General features: G+C 37.8%; 1 protein-coding gene across 4 annotated transcripts in view; it reads left to right on the forward strand.

Moving 5' to 3' along the window:
- BBOX1 (gamma-butyrobetaine hydroxylase 1) overlaps positions 1-23,968 on the forward strand; it is a 64,823-nt gene that overhangs the window by 24,276 nt on the left and 16,579 nt on the right. For all 4 annotated transcript variants that reach the window (XM_072421829.1, XM_072421828.1, XM_072421827.1 and 1 more), the window contains exons 3-4: positions 1,663-1,777; positions 13,721-13,919. In XM_072421829.1, the coding sequence (XP_072277930.1) occupies positions 1,663-1,777; positions 13,721-13,919 (314 nt within the window). The remainder of the gene's footprint in view (positions 1-1,662; positions 1,778-13,720; positions 13,920-23,968) is intronic.

Here is a 23,968-nt window from a genome sequence, read left to right on the forward strand (position 1 = left end):
GACTAATGTGATGACTCTCCTTTTAAAGTCAGGCCTGGAGCGAGCGAGTAAGAGGAGCATAGAGCAAAGCCGGCATGACTGGGCAGACAGGGAATAGGCTAGTAAAGGGTTAATTACTTAGTTTTGGAAGTTAGTGGGGTGGGGTTAAGTGGGGGTGGAGGTGAAGGAGAGGTCAAGTTGTTAAAAGGTCAGGATCAGGAAGTGGGAGGCAATTAGCTTAGAGAAGGGCGAGAAGAAAAGTTTACCTCCCACCCCTTCATTTATGATTGTTGGAGTGGGTGTAAAGTTGTTGTCAGTTCATCACCAATGTTTAATAAGGTAAAATGTTAATTTTTGTTTTGGTATTTATTTTAAGTTATGGTTTATATTGAAGATTTTGGTAAATGTTAAATTTTATTTGAATAATATTTAATTTGTTGTAATAAAAGGCCTTCGGGTCATTAACCACATTTTATGGTGTGATTATTTATTAAGGTATAGGGCAGAGTTGGTATTGGTTTGGTGGGTTCATGGGATTTGGTGTTTGGATAGGCTGCTAGATCTGTTTTGCTGCATGAACCATCATAAATATCACCAGGGCACATTCACCATGCCTGCCACAAATTTCTATAGACTTAACCAAACTTGAAAAGGGGACTTTGGTTGATGATAGTCCGGACGTATCAAGGCACAGGCCCTTTTACCCAACTTCTAAAACACAAAACTGTTTAAGTGGTTCTTCGTTTTAGTAATTTTGCTCATACACGTATGGTGTTGCAGCCTTAATAGTGCAACGGATTGGTTATGATTACAGCTAAACTTTTGCGAATAACTAGAAACATAGTTTTGCAACTTTAAAAAACAATATGTGGATGTTTTAACTGTCCAAGGATTTTTCTATTTGTCTGTTCATTTCTATGATTTCCACAAACAGCACAGCCAGCCTAGAGACCTGATTTTCTCTATTGCTCTAAGACAATAAAGACTGGTCGCTTATCCTCCTCCAAGCTGTGATTGGATGGGAGAATCAGAAGGCCGATATGCTCTTCATTAACCTTGCGTTCTCCTCCTTTCAGAATATTCTTTATCAGCACGTGTGTATGCCGTGCAGATTGGCTCCTACTGATGCCACTCTTTTTCTCATTTCTATTGTACAGGGTATAACAAGAAGCTTACATAAGAAAGATAATTCCAGGGACTGCGTTTAAAATATATTCAAGGATTTGTTAAACTAAATAATTGCATTCATTGGTGTTTTTTTTAAATACCCCACTACATTTACTGAAACATATCAAGTTCTATTTCTTTCCTTTTTTTACATCATATGATTTGATTTATTAAAGCTCTCCAAGACTGGAGAAGATAGACTAACATAGGGGAAGCTTAGTGATCCAGCAAACCTGGAATAGATCTGGTTCAGGATTGGAAATATTTGTCAACCAATAAACTATCATAGGAGACTACCAATCCTGGACCAGATCTATTCCAGGTTTGTTAGATCATCAAGATTCTCCCATGATAGTCTATCGTCTCCAGTCTTCCAGAGCTTAAATAAATCAGGCTTATTGTGTCCAAAAAAATATACTTCGTATTAGTTTCTGTCAATTGTGCGGTTCCAGAAATTGTGGTTTTATAAAAAAACAAAAATTGCAATATTATTGCTTATTTCTCTTCATTTTTCAGGTGTCCATTATTTGGCCAGATGAACATCAGAGTGAGTTTGATGCTGAATGGCTAAAGAAGAGGTGTTTTTCAAAAGAGGCTCGAGTCGAAATGCAGGAGGAGCTGTTTTTACCAGGTAAGTGATTTATGGGGAAAACAGCTCATTTTGATAGTCAATATTAAACCTTCTTGCATACACTATACTTCTCAAATTCAATATAAAAAAGACAAATGAAGCAAGCACCAATGGGAACGCTGCCCTCCTTGCCAATCAGCTTATGTTTACAATGGCTACTAAAGGCTGTGTACTGATTTCAGTTCCAGCACAAAATCAATGCGGGATGCCAGTGTTCCAACCCTGAGCCAAGCTTTCCAAAGTAAGAGAAATTCCACTTCTAGACAATTGTTCCTGGAAGATGTAACTGTGTTGAAAGACAACTCTAGAATATTCTTTTTTAGTTACAATTTCCACTAGAACAAAAATATGGGTGTATGCCTTACCAGGGGGGAAACTAACAGCTATTAAAACCTAAATTTCCTTCCTGTCTCCTAAACTACCATTACGGGAATACGAAAAAGAAAAGGTCTTTACCAACTGAAAAAAGGGGAGAAGGGGTAAACTTTTCCTTGCCATTTCCAAAAATGAAATTAAATCCTTCCAGTTGCCCCACTTTAAAGGGACGTACTTGATTTTACACAGTTGCAGTATTTGATAGACAGCATTAGCCAACCACTGATTGGTTTCATTTGCTTTCTTGAACTGCTTTTTAAGAAAAATATATACATGAGATTTTGAGCTGCCTGAACTGTCAACTGCTAATCTCAGATCTGTATTTTATTAGGCTGCAACCAAAGGTCACTTTTTGTTTTGGGTTCCTTATGTGGAATGTATGTATGAAATTACCCATGTAACTGTGCATTTTACAATTCTGGAAATGGCTTAAACATAATGATTATCAGGGTTTTATGTCCCGCTAAAAGGGAAGCTAAGTGTCTTTTGTTTTCCCACCATGACACCATGGATTTGATACCCTAGGTATATGGATGTGACGTCTAAGCTAACATTTTGTTGGCCTATAAACCATTTATAGATACAAATGCTAAAAAACAATGGACTGACCTTTGAAAAGGATAATAAACTTACCACAGCTACCACTAATAGAGTACATACATATATTTTCTAGACAAAAACTGATCCCCAGTAGATATTGGTGGTTATGATTTTTTTCTTAATTGAAAAGGTATGTATTGTGTGTGTGTATATATATGCTTTCACAAATAGAAGTGTTTTATAGAATAGTTTTTTTATCAATTGCCAATGCAAAGTGAATGAACAAAAGAGAGATCATTATTTGGCATTATTTGTTGTGATCACAGCATCAATTCTTCCAGGTACATTTGCACACAGTTGAAGGAATCCAGCAGGTAGGTTGTTCCAAACGTCTTGGATAACTAACCACAGATCTTCTGTGGAGGTGGGCTGCCTCAAATTCTTCTGCCTTTTAATGTAATTCCAGACAACTCGATGATGTTTAGATCAGAGTTCTTTGTCAGCCATACCATCACTTAGAGGACTTCTTTGTGCTTCGGAGTTGTTGTTCTGCTGTAGAGCCAATCAGACATCTCCCTGATGGTATTAAATGATGGATAAGTGTCTGAATTTCTCAGCATTGAGTACACCATTAACCCCCCTGTCGGTCTAATTCTGTCCGTGTTGGTAGGCCTATATTTCTAAGGCATAACTCACCAAAATATGTCCAATAGTTAATAAATTTATTAATAAACTTTAAACAAAACAAGTAGTGAAACATATAATGTAACTGTACAGTAGCATGTATTGTATATATGTATATATATATATATATATATATATATATATATATTACATGAAGATTTCTTTGTATTGGACTCAATACAGCTATTTTCTATTGCATCCAGTACAAAATATTTGAATTTCCCACCGCTCCTCCCACTCCTAACCGGGAAACCCTGGAGAACGTCTCTCCATTGCACAGCTAAAGATCGGAGAAGAAGGCCATGTCCCCAGGACCTGCGGGGACCAGCAGGACGCTGGGGGACAGCGACGGAGCAAGGTAAGTGGGTTCTTATTATGTTTTAGGTACCCCAAGTGTGACTCGGAAATACCATTACAGGGTAATCCTGACCAATTCCCCAACTCCATTTGCAAAAATGCATCCCCAGACTTCCAAGGAACCTCTACCATGGTTCACTTTTGCCTGCAGACACTCATTATTGTACAGCTCTCCGGCTCTTCGGCTAACAGTCCTCTGCTTCAGCCAAATATTTCAAAATTTGACTTATTAATCCAGAGCACCTGCTACCATTTTTCTGCACCCCCGTTCCTATGTTTTTGTGCATATTTGAGTTGCTTGGCCTTGTTTCAATGGCTTTTTGCCTGCAATTTCATGAGTATTTCCATGATTTTTGGTCAGACATCCCTGGCTACCATATGGGCCCACCTGCATCCCAGAGGGACTAATGGCTTTGCTGGACATCTTCAAAATTCGAAGGGAAGTAAACTTTAGGTGTCTTTCATCTGCCGCAGATGACCATTTTTTGGTCAAACACTGCGTTTTAGGTCCACCACATGACCTGTTTCAGCTGTGCTGTTTTGTCGTGGTGTATGGTGTGACATGAAACCTCACCTTGGTAGCAGAGTTTGGCTTTTTCTCAACCAGTTTTAACACTCTCACACAACTGTTTTTGTTTCAGGTAATGGTTGTGATACAACCTACATTTGAAAATGATTATCATTAACACCTGTATGGTATAATTGGTAAATATACACCCAACAATATTCCTACAACATCCCAGACTTTGTGCACGTGTACCTATAAGAATTGATGCTGGCTGAAAGCAAAGGGTAGTCATACCAAATATTGATTCAGTTCCTAGCCAACAACATATCATCATAGGGCCAGTTCCTGGGTTTTGTGAGTAAAGCAGTGAACTAGAAAAGCACATGGAAAAATACTGAGTGCACTGTAAAGCAAGGACATAAATATCTATTGGTATTTCAGATTGGAGGAAGAAATTACAGCATTAGGACCCATGTACATCTTACCCTTGCTGGAAAATTGTATTGAAACATTAAAGATCCCTCTAATGGTTTTTATGATGTCCTTTCTCTTTGTGTGAAATATTTTACCCAGTCCATTTAATGGACTACAGAACATACAAAGATAGAGAGGGGAAAAAGGAGAGGGGAAAGAGGAGAGGTGTTTTGTTGTCCTCGAGTAGTAACGCCACTCATCCAAAGATACAATACATTGGAGCTAATGTATTAAAGCTCGAGAGGATACACTTTTATCAGTGACGTTGGGTGATCCAGAAAACCTGGAATGAATCTGGTCCAGGATTTTAAACATTTGCTAGCAAAAAATCCATTACCAGAGAATTGTCACCCTTTGCCAGGAAGTCTGATACTGACAAAAGAAAATGATTGCCACCACCACATGTGTAGGCTTATAAGCTGCTTTGGTTTACATAAAGCCTATTATGCTGAACTAGTGACAAGTTACATCATCTTTAGCATGTTTTAGGAAGCTAACCGTAAAACAAAAAGAATACAGATGTAAAAGAGGAACTGCCTGCTGTAGACATGACCATTACGTCTTCATACTTAAACAAGAGAAGATGTTTTTAGCATTAGAAGGGCCTCTTCTCCATTGGATTTGAGTGGTAACATGCACACATATGACCGCGTTTAGTGCACAGATGGTAAGCCTGTAAAAAGTTGTGGAGGCCTCCTAGTGATCTCTCTATTTTGTAGGTGGTCTTCTATGTCACTGCTAAGGAATAATATTCTCAACAGCTAATAAATAAAATATACATTTTTATTTTTTTAAAGGAGACCATTAAATACACGTCCTTCTGAATGAATAAGGTGTCTTCTAGTCACATGCAGGGTCCTGCTTCTTCCATAGCCATGGTGGTTCTCACTGTTGTCTATAATGGAGCCCGTGTAATATGTGAGCATCATTCTATGCACCCTAGTACTGTGAAAATAAGTGTTAATGCAGCTCTTTGGGATGTTCCATTTAAAGCCTTGGCTCATAGAAAGTGGTTAAATAATGTAATTTATCATTGAAGAAAAGAAAGCAGTAGCAGACGTAGATATGAAGGGCGGTGAGGAGCAAAAAGAGAATTATTAGTACTAATCCACTTGTTTTTTTCTCCATAGAAAAGTGAAAACTGTTTTATTTTAAAGAAATTACACTAATGATAAACAAATGCTCATCTACACAAAAAAGCACAACAAAACTTCATCGTTTTGCTGTGTTTTTCGAATGACATAGATAAGAAAGTTGAGGCAGAACACCACAAGCAGTGCCTTTCATAGACAACATTGCGATGCAGTAGGGATTGAAGTATGTTTCCCAGGGACTCTTGGCACATTTTGGAAAGCTCATACAATCAGAATAGTATTCGAGTAATAATGTAAAAAAGGTAAAGCTGCATAAATCAAAGGATGCCCAGCATCATCAAATCCATTAGTGTGTCATAGCCTGTCATGGACCATCTAGGGGTTCATAACCAAATTGGCATGGGTAGAGTGATGCACTGTACGTTATAAAGTGGAACTAAACATCTGTTTTAAAAAATGTGGTATCAGGCAGGGTTTTATTGCAGAAAGGAAGAGGCAATAAGCATTCTTACCTGCCTTATAACCATCCTATTTGTGAAAATTTCCCAGCACATTCCGGCTTCCCTTATGCATGCGGGGACTGAATGAGCAACTGCATGCTCGTGGAGGAGTTAAGTCAGTCAAATAAGATAGCCTAAGATCAGAATGAGAAAGAGAAGAAGGATTAAGATGGCATCGCTTGCAATGGAACAGGGACAGGTAAATATACACTGGGATTAGTCAGCGTTAAAAACCACCCAGCACCAAAAAGGAAATGTAGAACCACAAGATATCATTTGGCCAACCAACAGATGGAGTTAAGTATATATAAATGTAAGAAAATTTCATTTGTGAAGTAATTGCCCTCACATCTGTATGACATTAAATACATTAGATTAGCTCATTCACGGGTATAGACCATAGTAAGCCATCCATTGTTCTCTGTAAAGAACTGTAAGATGTCAGTGCTAGATAAATAGATGAAGTAAATAAAATGCATAAAGAATGTAAACCTGATGCAATCAGATGAGGGATATGCAAACTCTAGAATTGGCATTAATAATCAGAATCATTGTATTCTTTTAGACAGCAGAACAATGCCCTACAGATTAAACGCAGAGATGAGAATGACTTCATACATATCTATCCAAAGAAAGAACACACTTCTGATCTTTGTTTGATTTATAGAATCTACACATGAAATCATTCAAAGGACATTCATTCCCAGTGGTGGTTAAATCAGGGCTTTAATTGCTTTTACAGGGTTTTATATTGATTAAACTGCAATGGGTGAACAGTTTTAAAAAATCACCATAAAATCTCTAGTTAAATGGTGGAGAAATAAGTTCACTTTCTAAAAAAAAAACACATAGAGTATGTAATCATGTTCACTATTATCTATATTTAAAAAAAAATGTTTCCTTGCAGCCAGATGTTTAGAAATTCGCCCCAAGCTATAGTTTTGTTTCTGGATCTTGTATCTGATCCAGTAGAAAATAACTAATGGACTGGACGATAAATTTAAAGATTCGAAGCACGATAAGGTGAGTGTTGCTGTTCAGATTCCATCTCATCTGACATTTGGTTCAGGTCTAATTAAAGTAAATAAACCTTTTCTTTGAACTAACTTCAGTTCCCTCAGTCTGTGACTGCCCACAGGTTTAAACCTGTTTACATAAGAAGAAAATTCAGCTTTAAATACTTTGCTAAGTGAACAAACTGTAGTCATTTAGTTACTCAACCCTTACGAATGTGCATTACTATACAGGTGAGATGCTCCCTGTCCCCTCCTCTCCCATAAATTCTACCTGATGAGTATAAACAAGATTTTTTTAATGACATTTTAAGGGGAATACCATCTTGGCTTATGTTCGAGTATATAAGAATTGTAAATTACATCTGCTTTGGGGCATCTTCCAAGGTAAATGTACCTTGAATGTCTTCAGTACTACTCCCCTAAAGGGAAACCTTTTTTGCTGTCTATGCCTTAGAATGCTTCTTCAGTCCTGAGAAATCTTCATGCAACTTTCTCAGGGAAAGCAACAATTCTGAAGGTGTCAGTTTACTGGGTCAAACCCCTAGGTCTTCTTGATTAGTGTTGCTGTTTGGATTCTGGCTGATTGTAAAATTGGTCTGAACATTCAACATTTAGTTCTGATAAAACTAAACATAAGCACTGCTTGAACCAACTTTGGATAGCTTCTCAATGTACATAAGGGTACTTTGTGGAGTTACTTACTGCCACTACCATTGATATTAAACAAAGAACGTTGAGCTGTAAGGTCATCAAGGGACCACCCATAAGACCAGCAGCCATTGAATTGCTTAGCATCATATTAGGGTATTCATTGACTAGCTGTGTGAGGTTGTGTCCCCTGAAGACCACCAGCCAATATAAATCCTTACTGCTGTTTTCATTGATATTGAAATAAATGAATGACTAATATAAAAGTAGCAGAGGGGAGCAAACATTTAGAACTGCTTTCCTTGTACATATAATTGTTCCCAAATAACTTATACTACCAATACCTGCTAGCCAAACAGTTGGCAAGGAAAACTTTGCTTTTTTTTATGGACAAAGTTAAAATAGCCTTGGAAGAACTCGGCACCAAAGCAGGGTTTGTCTACTCTTCATTTACAGGTATGATTTTATTTTAGAATATTGACAATAGGATCTCTAATGAATGTATTGACTACATATTAGGTTGATAGATTGAGGTTTGTTCTTGCCTGGAGTTATGCGTTAATGACTTAATGACTTCCTTTATGGTAATCTAGTGTCAGAATACTCTTTTGGATTTGTGTTTCCTCGTTTAATAATAATAGTGAATGACAGAATAACTTATGGGTGAGCCAACTTTATTTGCAGTCTGTAATCTATTGCCTCCAGGCAAGTGTCTGCACCTGTCACTTATCTTCTGAATCTTCATGTGCATCTCATCAATGAAGTCACACTTTGTACGAGTCTTGTCTTGTTCTCTTTGTCTACATTTTTTCAAGAGTATCAAGAAAAGCCAGACTTATGAAGCTGAGGACAAATGTTGTCTGTGTGTCACAGTTTCCAATACTAAATGAATAAGATTTCAGTGTCTGTGGTTTCTCAACCTTCCTTGTAGTCTGCCTTGAATTAACATTGAATAAATTACTGAAGACATCCGTAACTCCATCAAAGCATGACAGAGTTTACATTCCCCTATATGAACACCTTAGAAGGCCAATGTTTTTCACATTAATCATCAATGTTACTTAGCGAGGACAGGCAGTACAATTTGTCTTCATGTCAGAGATTTTTAATTTTACTGGAAACTATACCTAGCATTTTCATTTGCTGTAGAGACAGAACCTAGTTAAATTCTGTGGCTTTTGTTATGTTAGTCGATGTGGATAAAATTTATTTATTTCCTGTCCAGGCCACACCAGAATAGCTTGCATTAATAGCCAGGCAGAGGTAGGTCTTTTTTTCCCAGCAAAGTACTGAACTTTTCTTGGTAGACTTTATTGTATACCATATATACTTGAATATAAATCATTCCACAAGGAGCTCTGAGTATTAAGCTACGTACACACGTCCAATGGTTTCCACCCGATAATCGTCTCAGGGCTGATATCGGACGAGAATCTGGTGTGTCGGACGAGAATCTGGTCGGCCGAACGACTGTCCTGGCGGATCAACATATGATGGACGACTAATGATCCTAATGCAAGGGAAAGGGGAGAGCGCGCAGCAGGGTGCCATTCCATTGTTCTCCCCCTCCCCTCTGCATAGAGCAGAACTGTGCTGTATGTAAGCACTTGTTAATGCATTATGCAGTCCTTTCCAATGACAATTATTGTACGTGTGTATGCAGCCTTAGAGGGTACAGTGAGAACACAACAAATCATAATAAAAAAGATGACCTGAAAAATGCTACAACTCTATCTATACATTTGAAAAAATATGGTAAAATTTACAGAATAGTCAATAGGCAGCACAGTGGCTCAGAGGTAAGTGCTCTGGCCTTTGCAGAGCTAGGTCCCAGGTTCAAATCTCGGCCAGCACAGTATCTGCAAAGAGTTTGCAAGTTCTCCCTGTGTTTGGGTGGGTTTCCTCTGGGTATTCTAGTTTCCTACCTATTAAAAAACATTCAGTTAGGTTCATTGGCTTTCCTTCCCCTTAGACTGTAATAAAGACATATGACTATCATAGGGACATTAGATTGTGAGCCCCTTTTAAGGACAGCTAGTGACATGACTATGGTCTTTGTACAGCGCTGTGCAATATGATGGTGCTATATAATTACTGTGTAATTATAGGCAATGTTGTGGACCATTGACATAGACCTGCTTGTAGAACTTACTAAGAAAAACATGGCTACTAGTTAGTTTTGGATATTGATCAAGACTCAGCAATAAGTTTGGAAAGCTGATCAAATATTCTGTTTTGTTTCTCTTGTATACTAGTAACCTGGCTACTAAGACCAGGTCTCTTCGGAGAATCCTGTAATTTGCTAAATTGGCAAAAATAGCTGAACTCATCGAGAAAAACACAGTAGTGAGTTTCTTGCAGATTTCAGGCATAGGAGAATTAATCTCTAATATTCATGCGGATCAAGACGTGTTCTTCTTCTAAACCTATGATATCTTGATGATGTAAACCAAACTAGCTACAACAGAACAGCTGGGGAGCAGCGTTGTCATGGATAATTGTTTAATACATAGTCCAAAAAGCAGTTCAAAATGGCCAAAATATCTCCCAAAGGTTTTCCTGGAATTTAAAATATTTGAAAATTGCAATGAAAAAGCTTATCTGGATATAATTTATTAAACTGCATTCAGTCAGTAAATCCTCCTAAAGCTTACAATGGTTGAGGAAATCTTGCTTTGAATATTGTCAGAATTGTGTTTTGCACAGCAGCGTTTGGGGTCTATAGATAAAGCAGTGAATCTGAAACATTCACTAAAACAATAATTCTAGTGGAGAATCCATTACTGCCATTGAAACACATGGACCAAAAATGAAAATAAATGGTCTCAAAAAAATAAAATTACATATTTAAAGCATCTGTGTGATGCATGGACTTCTTGACATGTTTGGTTTTTATTTTAAGCATGAACACTGGATTTCCAACTGATCAACATGTTTTTTTCTGGGGGCTATCCATAGAAAAATGATGATTGAATAACAGATCACCACCTTTAGGCTTTTTCCTATTTTCTAATTGTCATTTTGATAACGTCAGATCACCACCAAATAACAAATCATCACTTACCACAAAACATAAATTTAGATTTTTTGCAGTTGTTAACCAATCAAGTACTATTTTAATTAAAATATTTTACTTTAATCGCCTTCTGTTGCCATTACAAAGGCAAACTATAGTTTCACCTTCGTTTTAATTGATTCTTCAAAATATAGAATAGGGAAGTTGGAGGGTACAAGTACCTGACCATCTAATTATGGGAGAGATAAGAAGCACAAACTTAAATCTCATTAGTGGAATCAGCCCACCAGTGCCTATCTCAAAGTGTACTAGCCTTGGATAGAGATGGCCTCATTTTTTTTTTAGTCTACTGCATATGAGACTCTGACGTAAAGTACATAACCATCATTTACTTCTTTATTTAATGAAAGGATTTTTAGGAATAGCTTCAGCATGTGTAAGCCATCAGAAGTAATTTTTCACATGTTTGAAAGTGTTTACATATGTCTGCCATGGATTTATCTCCATCGAAGGACTTACTCCAAAGTTGCTGTAACAACCATGAAAATAAGCTTATAAAAGCTTTCTAAAAACAAACAAGGATATACTGCTCCCCAGTATCATAAACGCCTTTTCCATGAAAAAGCTGTACTAGGAAGTAGAAATGATTCCTTGTTCTGTGTGGAGGGGCTCCTGAAATAAATCTACATATCAGGCAACAAGACTTGATTAGAATGTCGGGATTGTTTTTGACACCTGTAAATATGAAATGATCATCAGCTGCATTTGTTTGAGATTGTGTAAAAATGTGTCTACCAAAAATATGTTTTTGTTATGGTGATTATAAAGATATATATATAGAGAGTGTAGATTAGCAAAATTGGGGGGTTTTCATTTCATTCTAGAAGAAAAAACTTTATAATTTTGGAAAAATGCATCAGAGTCAATGGGCCTGATTTATTAAAGCTTTCTAAGGCTGGAGAGGATACACTTTTACCAGTGAAGCTGGATGATCCAGCAAGCCTGGAATGGATTTCTTAAAAATCATTTGCTATTTGTTAGCGAATGTTTTCAATCCTGGGCCAGATCTATTCCAGGTTTGCTGGATCACCCAGGCTCACTGATGAAAGTGTATCCTCTCCAACATTGGAGAGCTTTAATAAATTAGGCCCAATGTGTGAGACCAAATTAAAGTTGTTCTGGATGTTTTAAGGGCACAATGGGTTTTAATTGGTTCCAGATTTAAACAGAAGCTCCTTTCAACTATCAGGTATCTATTCTTCATTAAAAATAAAGCCTCCAAAAGGCCTACACATTCTAAATAAGTGTTTCACAAACTTTTTAATATGGGGGAACCCTTGAAATAATGTTCAGGACTTTAGGGAACCCCCCTTATGTTTACTATATCCACAGCCCACAATGCACCTGTGTGGTGGTCAATGGGAAGAATACATATTCATTGCTGGTAATTGGGAAGAATTTCAACCTTACAGATAGCCAAAAAGATCATTGGTGTTACTTAACTGACCTGAGAGTCACAAGCTGCTCATTGCTCAAGGAAACCCTAGCAACCTTTGAAGGAACCCGGGAGTTTATTAGAACCCTGGTTGAGAAAAACTGCTCTGAATAAAGAATAAAAACATAATTTATTTACCAACCAAATTCTTTCTATGCATCTCACTGCCTCAAATTGACAGCTTTTACCCTAAATCACTTCTTCCTAATTCAGCCTACTCATACCTAATACCTGACTTAATGGTTTCTTATGTCTATTTGGACTGCGCTAAGGTTCTCAAGTTGTACCTCTTTAAAGTTTGTATTACTGTAAGTGTTTTATATTCCAGAGAAGGCAATAGGGGAAGTGTGAACCCCTGGGAAACGCATTGTTGCAACAGTCAATGACAAGTATAGCAGTGCTCAGCCACTACCATTGACTGTATTAAAACCATTTAACTGCTGTTAAAGATTAGGTATTTCTTGCAAACGTAATGTTTACATTAGGCCTGATTTATTAATGCTCTCCAAGACTGGAGAATTTAGACGATCATAGGAGAACCATGGGTGATCGAGCAAACCCATCCAGATCCAACAAACCCACATTTTTAAAATCATTTGCTATTAGTTGGCAACATTTTAAATCCTAGACCAGATTAAATTCAGGTTTGTTGGATCACCTAGGCTATTTCATGGTATCTTCATCAGTCTTGGAGAGATTTATTAAATCAGATCTAATGTTTCACGTCATTTACTTTAATTTACTGAAAAATCTCTTTGACAAATCGGGTTTGTAGGAGTTGACTTTATGAGAAAAGTTGAGACTGTTTATTTAACAATGCCAATTGTGGGACTACAAGGGATGGTTCACTTAGCTTAGATCAAAATTCACTTTTCAAATGAATATCGAATCACTTAACTTGATAGAGGAGGTGGAGCTTCACCTCCGTGCTAAGTGAACTGTTCCTTGCAGAGTGATTACCTCAGTTTGCTAAGATAGCAGCATAACTCTAAGTCTGTTGTGTCTAATAAATTACAAGCACAACAAATCACCAGCTTGAAATACACGTGAAAAATTGTACCAAAGGAGTATAGGCAAGCAAAAAACTGTGAAGGGGAATAACTAACCATAAAGATGAGAAAATAAAATACACCTTGAAAGTTGATTTTAAATAAATAATTATATGTATCTAATATAATATAATTTACTACAATAATATAAACAATATAACCTTCTTTTTATGTACTGTCTTTACAGAGCACGAGTATTGGGGTAGTGCCTTGAAAATTCCTACATTTTCATACAAAGATGTTCTAAATTGTGACCAGACTGCCTACAATTGGTTGTGCTCCTTGAGAAAAGTGGGAATTGTTCTCTTGGATGGTGCCCCTGTCAAACAAGGAGAATTGGTGACACTTGGAAAGAGGATTGGATACATGAGACATACCTTTTACGGGTAATTATTCATAGATTTTACCATATTAATTGATAGTAACAAAGGATAAAAAGATAAAGAGATGCATATTATAACAAATCAGGTAGTTTTCTAACCTGTACTGCAAAACAAAACTTAAAATTGGTTGTTAGGTGGGCAAATGGATTAATTTTTTTTACAGGTCATTAGTGCAATGAGTGCTGTGCTCTACTACTACTTTGCATTATTTTAAATATTATTATTATAATATTATGAATATAATGAATCCCAGGTGCTTTGGCTGCTCAAACTGAAAAGTTTGGAGCCTAATTAATTATCATAATTAGGCAATCACAGTAGCTTGGGTGCCCCTCAGACTTTGTGTTTAAAAACTGCATCGTTATACTTTTTGCTTCCCTAGGCCAGCCAGGACCCCTGTCCAACAAATAAAAGCTTTTTTAAGCTGACACACAAAACACACAATGCAAGCTGTTGCACATGAACAAAAGACAGTTAAAAGGGAGAGAGGAGAGGGAATAGACAGATAGGAGGAACGAAGAGAGAGAGGTAAAGAGGGGAAGAGGAGGAGAGAGGGAAAGAATGAGGAATAGAGAGGGTAAGAGAAGACGAAAGGGGTAGCAAAAGATAGAGAGAAAATTAAAGAAAGAGGGGAGAGAGGTAGGGAAACAGTGAAAAGACAGAGATCGATAAAGAGAGGAGATAAAGAGAGGGAGAGGGAAGAGAGAGAACATGGAAGGGAGAAAGAAGACAGAAAGAGGGACAGGGAAAGAGAGAGGGAGAAGGGGAGAAGAAAGTGGGAGGAAGAGGGGAGAGAGAGTGAAGGAGGAGAAAGCGAAAAGACAGAAGGAGATTGGGAGGGGAAAAAGAGGGAGGGAGAAGAAAGAGAGGAAGTAAAGAAGAATGGTATGGAGATAGAAGGATGATACCTTCAAGGTCACAGCCTAGGTGGCCTTGTGGGAAATTCGGCCCAGGCCACAACTGCACTTCAATACAAATGCAACCATGTGCAAACACTTGCACAAAGTGGATCCCATGCAGTTGAGAGGGAGCGTCTGGGAAAGGAAGGTCAGCATGCGGTTCAATTATGTAGTTTACCAAGCCTAAAGGGTGTCTAATGGAGATAGAGAGAGAGTTATCTTTTTCTTCGTAGCTTGGGTATGTAACAGAACCAGAATTCATTTATAATATCCATAATCTATAATGCTTTTTCAAACAACACAAACATTTTGAAATTAACTTAAATCTGAAGTTTAACATTTAGACACAGTTATGTTGTTAATTGGTGCTTCTGGACAGACCATGGCTTGTCGGATGTGCTATGCATATAGCCTAATACATACAAATACCTTGATCCAAAACTTCCTAGGACCCTATGCCCTTATGCAAGCCATTGGACTGCTGCTGTCAATTTGAAGATGTTGATACTTTTAGGTAAATGTGCATATTGACTAAACTAGCTACCCCCATCTATTCCTGAGCCCCATCATTGAAAAAAATAATAAATCAAATGATTACAATAAGCAAACAATATGAACATCAGGCATGTTAAGTTTCTGCAAATTTAAAACTCTGCAACGTCAGACCCATAATGTGCTTGAAAGAGCAATACTTTTTATTACATGATGGAAAGGTTTCTATTTTAGGACTCTTTGAAGATGGTATAATAATTTTACTTGGAGTGCTTTGTCAATTCATCAGGATACTGTACATGCATCTATCTGATACAACTGCAAAGAATTAGCTTTAGGAAAATATTATTTCATATTAAGAGGGCTCCAGACCTGGTTATTATTAACAGCTATAATGAAACAGACGCAGTATGTCCGAAGGAAATGCACAGATTTATTCAATATTTACAGTGTCTTTGAAAAGTAGTTATAAAATGTTAGACTGGCAGTCCATGAAATTGGAGTTATGGGATTAGCATCCTTTTGAATGACATCATCTAGCTATACATGCTGCTTTATATACTGGAAATGGCATCAACTCAAAATGACTGGAAATAAGTGTATTGCTATATTTTCTTTACAAAAAGTTCTAAAAAATATTGTCATTTTTTTCAGCATTTAAGTTTATTTATAGAAGGTCTATACCTTTAAAGGGGCCCAATACGTTATCCAAAATATAAAATAAGGCTATGACAACAGAGACTATTGATCCAGGGAACATCCGATTGTCTCATGGGATCAGGAAGGAATTTTTTCCCTTGCTGGAACAAATTGAACTAGGGTTTTATTTTGCCATCCTCTGAATCAAGTATGTCAATAGGGTTTTTTTTCTGATATATGTTTATTCCCCTAGTGGTTGAACTTTATGGACCGATGTCTTTTTTCAACCAAACTTATCATTGGTTGCAGTGTATTTACCACTTTATGTCAAGGAACCCCCTTCTCTCAAACTTTGTGGAATATGGTGCATGTAACTTTCTCCCACAGCAGCCTCATAGAAAATATTGGGAGCAGCAGGGAGCAGTACAGTACAGCTCACTGCTGCCAGCTGTCAAATGTGCAGATGCTGGTTCTTTGGCCAGCAAGGGAACTGTGCAGGATTTATTGATCCCAAGGCACTTCCCCCACCTCCTAGATTGTAAGCTCTTCGGGGCAGGGTCCTCTCCTCCTGTATCAATGTCAGTATTAGTCTGTCATTTGCAACCCCTATTTAATGTACAGCACTGCGTAATATGTTGGCGCTATATAAATCCTGTTTATTAACCACCTGGGCGTTACACTGAGGTCTAGATTTCTGTTCCAAAAGCGTTACACTGTTTTTCATGAAATTTTTTTTTTAAATTGTAGACCTGTAACTTACAGAAATATGTCTGAACAGGGTTCTAGTAGATATCATGAATATAAAAAATGTTTGAAACACACAATCATGTAAAAAAAAAAAATACGTTTAATAAAATTAAATAAAAGACACAAAAAATCAGCTTAAACAAGAATACATAAATAAATGAAAAATACTGAAAATGCGATAATTCGGTATACTGTATAGTAATATATTTTTCTAAAACACCTCCCTAGTGTCCGTCACATACCTATAGACAAAACCACATAAATATATTTTCTATTATTTTGTATTGGATCGGATACAGGACTTTGTATTCAATCCAATACAAAATGAGAACAAAATTCAAACTCTCATTTTGTATTGGATTGAATACAAACTCCTGTATCCAATCCAATACAAAATGAGAGTTTGAATTTACCAATTACATACTTTGTATTTATTTTGAATTATTTTGTATTGGATTGGATGCAGGAGTTTGTATTCAATCCAATACAAAATGTGTTTGAATGACTTTCAATTTGAATTTCCCGCACACGCGCTGACGTCATCGTACGCGCCAACGTACACGCACGGAGAGAGAAGAAGCCGGAAGGGTTCCTCTTCTCCGCCGGCCGGCTTCTTCTTCCCGGAGAGGGCACCCGACGCTGGAGGACGACGCTGGAACACGACAATGGATGATCGCAGCGGGACCAGGTAAGTGATCGATAAACCCGAACTTTTCTCACTGTATTTTCATACAGTGAGAAAAGTTTGGGTTTATCGATAGTTGTAACTATTTTAAGCCCGTACCAAGGTCGGGCTTATCGCTCAGCTGGTTAATAATAATAATAATAATAAAAGGCAGGCCTGAACCTGACAAGCCTTCCAAACATAACGATAAATATTACAATTTCCGGTGAACGGTGGCCTTAAATTTTGTTGTATCAATGATACTCTTCCAGATGAGTCAATCTCTCTCGGCTGGCTTAATGAAATTTAATTTCACATTAGTAAAATAAATTTGGACTGGACCAGAACAGAGAGTGCAGAAACATTTTTTTTTGGTATATTGAAAACTAGACATAAAAAGTGCTAAAGATAAAAACAGTGCTGAAGTGGCACTTTGGTATAAACAAAAAGAAGTGATCCATGGGACCCCATGAAGGGTCTGAATAATGTGACCCTGTGGAACCTTAGCACTTGGTTCTAAACCCCGGTTGGACACACAGTTTTGACTTTCAAGATTTATTTTTCCACCTTCCTAAGCTAAGCTGCACCTCTACCATTTAGCTGTCAAGTGCCACAACATCTATCACCCATTTGACAATTAATTGACCAGGACAGGGGCTTAGCACCATGAAAGGTCAGGGTTTAATAAAAAGAGCGATGATGTTGTCCAAGACAGAGCCCAGTATGTGAGGGGTTTCACAGGGATTATTTGGAGAACCAACACAGCTACTTCTAGAAATTACAAGTTATCTGAACTTCAGCACTTTTCCTAACATAGGTCAGGTTCACTTTAACAACTGTTCCAATATTCACATCAAAAGACATTTCCTGTCAATTAGAATGAGCCATGAAGAAGAGTTCTTAGCTCAACTATGACTAAAGTCTTACAACATTCTATGTTTACTGACGTCTGGAATTTGTCAGATGATGTGTATTCATTGCTGAAATTCCTGATGGAAATGAGACTACATGATGAACTGGGTACCTTGTACGGTATTTTCATTGGCAAGCCAAATGGAACCGTTCCATGTCATATGTGAAATATCAAGTGCATTTTATTCATGAAAACCAAGTCCTGGCAGATACATCTGTTACATTACTTTCCTACACAAGCATGCAATGACAACTGTATGAACCATTCTAAATTATTTAAACCTCACATTAAATATATTGAAGAACAGCAATACCAAATTTTCTCCAAAAGAATGAACATACACTGTTTTCAATTTAAGCGGAACTACCAGTAAAAAAAAAAAATAACACTTACCTATAAGTGGAAAGCCGTCTATCCCTTTGCAATCTGAGTCCTGTCGGTCATTCGTTTTCTTGTCTTCCTTCTTCGCTTCTGTGCAGGCTGGACACAGGGCATGTCCATTTTCTTCCTCTTCTTCCAGGTTCTTCTACCTACATAACTCGAACTCGTACTGCGTAAGCCCAAGATTGGGCGATGCACATTTGCAGAAGAGAATTTCCTCCAATGTTAAAAAAGTGCCAATCTCAAGCATGGGCAGTGAGATTGGCAATTTTTTAACATTAGAGTAAATCCCCTTCGTTGAATGCCTGAAATCAGCCATTCTCACACAGGGTTTTATGGAACCCCAGGATTCCTTTAAGGAAAGGTTACTAAGGACTCCAAGTGTGGTCTGGCCACGATTCGAAAATGTAAGTGTCCCTAGTGTTGTGCTGACTAATAGTTCTAGCAACTGAGCAAACAAGCTGCCCAGTTATTTACCTTTTTTTCTGTAAGCTGGTGCGGTTCCTCTTGAGTAACTCATAATTATATGTTACATACCCTAGTACTTCCTTTCCCTCCTCATTATCCTGCTCATGAAACTTCAGGTAATATTAAACACTTGTTTTTAATATTATTAGTAACAGGATTTATATAGCGCCAACATATTATGCAGCCCTTTACATTAAATAGAGGTTGCAAATGACAGACAGATACAGACAGTGACACAGGAGGAGAAGAGCCTAGAAGAGCTTACAATCTTGTAGGTGGGGGAAGTATCACACAAAAGGAGGGGAGATATGTAGTTCTGGTAAGTAGTGAGAGTTTTAAGAGACAAAAGAAGACGGGTAGACGAGTTTGAAAAGATGGGTTTTGGGTGCTCTTTTAAATGTGAAGAATGTAGGAGCCAGTCGAAAAGGATCTGGAAGACCAATACAGAGAGTTGTGGCAGCTCTAGAAAAGTCTTGGAGCCATGTGATAAGGTTATGAGTGAGGAAGTCAGTAGTAGGTCATTAGAGAAGCAAAGAGAGCAGCTAGGGGAGTATTTTTCGACCAGGTCAGAAAGTTAATTGAGACAAGAACTGTTGAGGGATTCGAAGGCAAAACACATAAGCTTGAATTTGATTCTAAGGTGAAATGGAAGCCAGAGAGGAGATGATAAGAGCGTGTACAAAGAGTTTGGTGGTCTCTGGGGACAGGTAGGGGTGGACTCTGGAGATGTTCTTCAGGTGAAAGTGACAGAACCTGGAAATATTCTCAATATGGGGGGTAAATTAGAGGGCCGAATTGAAGGTGACACCAAGACAAAGAGTCAGATGTTTAAAAGTGGAATGTTTGAATGTTTGAAAGTGGAAGGGTAGATACCAGTAGAAAGAGTAAGGCTGAATAATTGAATTAGTGCGGGGGCAAGGGTGGAGGAATGGTCACGAAGTAGATCCGAGGGAATTGGGTTTAGCTGACAGATAGTAAATAGAAATGATGAGAGAAGAGAGGAGACTTCATCCAAACTAACAGGGCTGAGGGGGGTTAATGGTGATTTACAGGTGGAAGGGATGGATATGGTTGAGCAGAGACATCATGTCTGATTTTGACAATTTTATCTCTTAAGTATGTGGCTATGTCTTGGGCAGAAAAGGTAGTTGTGGGGGGAGCAGGTGAAAGGTTTAAGAGTTGGAAGCTTGAGAGGATATGACAGCAGAGAAATAATTTTGCTTGGCCACATTGAGTGCAGTGTTATAGTGTTGTAGCCCGGCTTTGTACTCCATGAAGTCAGCGCTGAGGCCTCCACTAGCGCTCAGCTACACACACAGTCTTGTGTAATGTTTGCTGATTGTTGTGCCAGGGTCAGAGGATAGCAGGATGGGGGAAGCGGAAGGTGGCAGGGGCCACTTTATCCAGAGCCAGAGAAGGAGCGTGGTTGGACTGAGTAGCGGCTTTATCTTGAGATGTTATTTTAGAGAGCGTGGGGGTTGGGGGCGTAAGGTAGTTTGAGGATAGGCTGTGGTCAAGGTTACAGATATGTCTCTGCCATTGACCAGGTTTGGGATGTGGTAAAGGGGGGCAGGATCTAGATAGGCTGAAGGTGGTTAGGTTCTTATCAGAATCGGAAAATGGTGAGTTGTCCAGGTGGGTAAAGTTGCAGAGGTTAGAAAATATCTCGTCTTAAGTGTGTCCAGCGATGTGTGTGGGGCGGTTTATGGGGTCATACACTGCAACATTAAAGTCACCAAGGATGAGGGTGGGAAATGTTTTAGGCAAAGTGGCTACACAGACCATCACAGACCAGAGTCTAATGCTTTGATGGATGGATGTTAGCTTGGAGAAGTGGGTGGTCGGAGACACTCTATTTTCATGCAGACCACCCTGGGTAAAACACATGTGAGATGCTGTTCCTCCATAATTGAAAGAACCAAAATAAAATAAACTAAAGGGTGGTTTAGAAACAGTAAAACACCCAATATTATGTTCAAACTGGCCATGAGGTTGCGGTGCAGTTACCGCTTCCTCATGCCAGTTAACTGCCTTGGAAGAGATGGTACAAACAGTTTTTCCCCATAGCAGCCCCATAGAGAATTAATGGGGAGGGGGGCAGTTAGCTGTGCAGTACCGCTTACCAACTGTTAAATGTGCATGCACTGGTACTTTAGGAACCAGCGCTGATGTGCAAGTGACCGAGCAGCTGGCAAAGAACCAGTCAACACTCGATCCCAAGGCTGGTCTGAACCTACCCTTAATAATACTAGATGTCCATCAGCCAGGAAAAATGGTGAAATACTGCAGCTTCTAATGTACATTGTGAAAAATCTTATAGTTTGCTTCGAAACCAATTTCAGTACAGGAGAAAAGCCATTACAATCATGGAGGGCTGAAGTTTAGGTTTGGAAAAACAAGTTCCTGTCACATTATTATTATCATTATTATTATTAAGGCGATAACTCCCCAAGCAAAGCAAAGAGGAGTATGTGTATCTTAGCAGGCAGTGATTAGTTTTACAAAGAGGCTCATCTGTGTCCTGACAGACAGATTGGAAACACATGTACTGCTGAAAACTGTATAATAAGCGATTCATGTGTGCTGGACTGATTCATCTTGTGTCCTAACACAGGAAGTTACTTGTTACAAGGTACATTAAGAATTACAATTTGGTACACAATTCAGTCTATACAAATTAATGAGGACTGTGTTACGTTAAAAGAGGAACAGACAAAAAGGATAAACAGTATGTAGACTTAACTGCACGTAAATGTGTAAGATAGTCATACTTAACCTGGAGATTTTTTATTTTGACTGCTTTCAGTAAAACTGTGAACAGGTTATGAGCATTCAATTATTTTCGTATTTTTACCAATACACCCCTAGCCACTCTCTTCGCTCTTCCATTGATGCACTAATGACTTCTTCACCTATAACCTCATCTCACGCATGGCTCCATAACTTTTCTAGTACTGCCCCAATCTCCTATTGCATGCTACTTCCACCACCTTCTAGATTATTAATTCTTCTGAGCAGGGTCCTCTCCGCCTCCTATAGTGTCATTGTTGTTATCTGTCTGTCATTTGCAACCCCTATTTAATGCACATCAATTCTGAGCACTTTATAAAAACAGTTTATTAATAATATTTTTTATATTGATATTAAAAATATTAATAAGAAGATTATTCTTTACATTCATTTTTATACCCCTTGAATCAAAACTCCCTGACCTCTATAGTTGTAGACATGTAGACATGTGGAGAAATTATTCCTCAAAGATCCATTTTGGCACTCTACTTCCCCGTTTTCCACCCACTTCCACCAGCTTTCCAGTCATTAACATAGAGTAGGTGTACAACCCGCTTCGTGCTTAGTTACAAAAAAAGCTGGTCGGATTAGTTGGGTTTATGAAATGAAAGTTTAAGTGTTTCTGCTGTAAAAATTAGAGATGAATTACTCCATTAATCCACAGTGCCTGCAGCTACAAAGATCAGTGACAACTTGTTTAAAGCTGATTTAGTGGATGTATATAATATGTAAATGCTTAAATGTATATTAACAATTACAATTGACCAATTATCCTTGCATTCCAGCATGTGCGTAAAAATCTGAAAACAGGATAATTGGTCCTGCAGTTAAAGATTTACAAACATTTACAGTTTTCAGAAGTCTTGCACAACACATTTTGAATCAATTGTGTTTTTTTAAACAAAAATGCCACAAAGAAAAATGATGTTGTTATAAAGATCGTTAGAAGTAAACCTTGATATTCAATTCGTCACACCAATAACCGCTTCCTTCCCACAATATGTATACACTGTATATTCATGCCACAGCATAATGCTGCGAGCTGAAAATACATTTGTAAACCTTATTTTTTTGACAGCTACCAGCTGACACTTTCTATGGCTGCTAGCTGTAAAACCTGGATGTCACCAACAGCTTTAGTCCCTACTAAAGATTTTTTACCAACAGTTACAATGGATTATCGATCATATTATTTCTATGTCAGCTGTAACATAGTGATCACAAGCAATCTGAAAATTTTGTTTAAACCTAATAATAAGAAAACCTTGTTAAAAATAATAGTTTCAGATTACAGAGACCTGTAGATGGCAGCATGCTTCTGTTCAATATTGTAATTGTGTTCTACAGTTAACATATTAAAAGAGATAAATAGATAGATTATTATAATAATAATAATAATAATAGATAGATAGATAGATAGATAGATAGATAGATAGATAGATATTTTTTTTATTTGAATCCACAAGTTAATCTCACTGAGCAATGCAGGAATTTATTTCATTGTGCTTTTTACATGAGACCCACTGTAATAAATTGCCTGGAATGGTAAACGTTTCAGTTGGTTCCTATGAACCATGTACTTTTCTAGGTATATGAACGTTCTAAAGGTGCTAAACCTTTAAACTTTCCAATATCTTGATCCTGATCCGTGCAAAGCTTTCCCTTGCTGGTATTGCCATCAATCATGGAAAATTCTTCCTTAAGCATTTCTTTGGAAGCAGAGCTGCCTATTAAGCTTTCCCTTATTTTATGTGCTTAAAGCAGCAAAACAAGTTATATAATTTTTATTAGTACATTATTTTTTTTTTAATAGCACATCTAGAATGGATTGGCCCTTGATCATGTGTAATTTAATCATAAAGCATTCTTGCCAAGTCTGCTTGAAAAACCTTCAGTCCATTTCACCGCTGTAACCAGAACAGCCAGGGAATCCCAGCCAAAGTAGAGGAGTTTTCTGATGCAGATAGTAAAGCTTGAGCTTGCGTTGATTCTTGTGCTTACCGGCTCAATTTGAAGACTAACAATGTGTGCAATGGACATGGTCGAAATTTTTGTCTGT

Source organism: Pyxicephalus adspersus, chromosome 9 (assembly GCF_032062135.1).
Source record: "Pyxicephalus adspersus chromosome 9, UCB_Pads_2.0, whole genome shotgun sequence".
NCBI classification, from domain to species: Eukaryota; Metazoa; Chordata; class Amphibia; order Anura; family Pyxicephalidae; genus Pyxicephalus; species Pyxicephalus adspersus.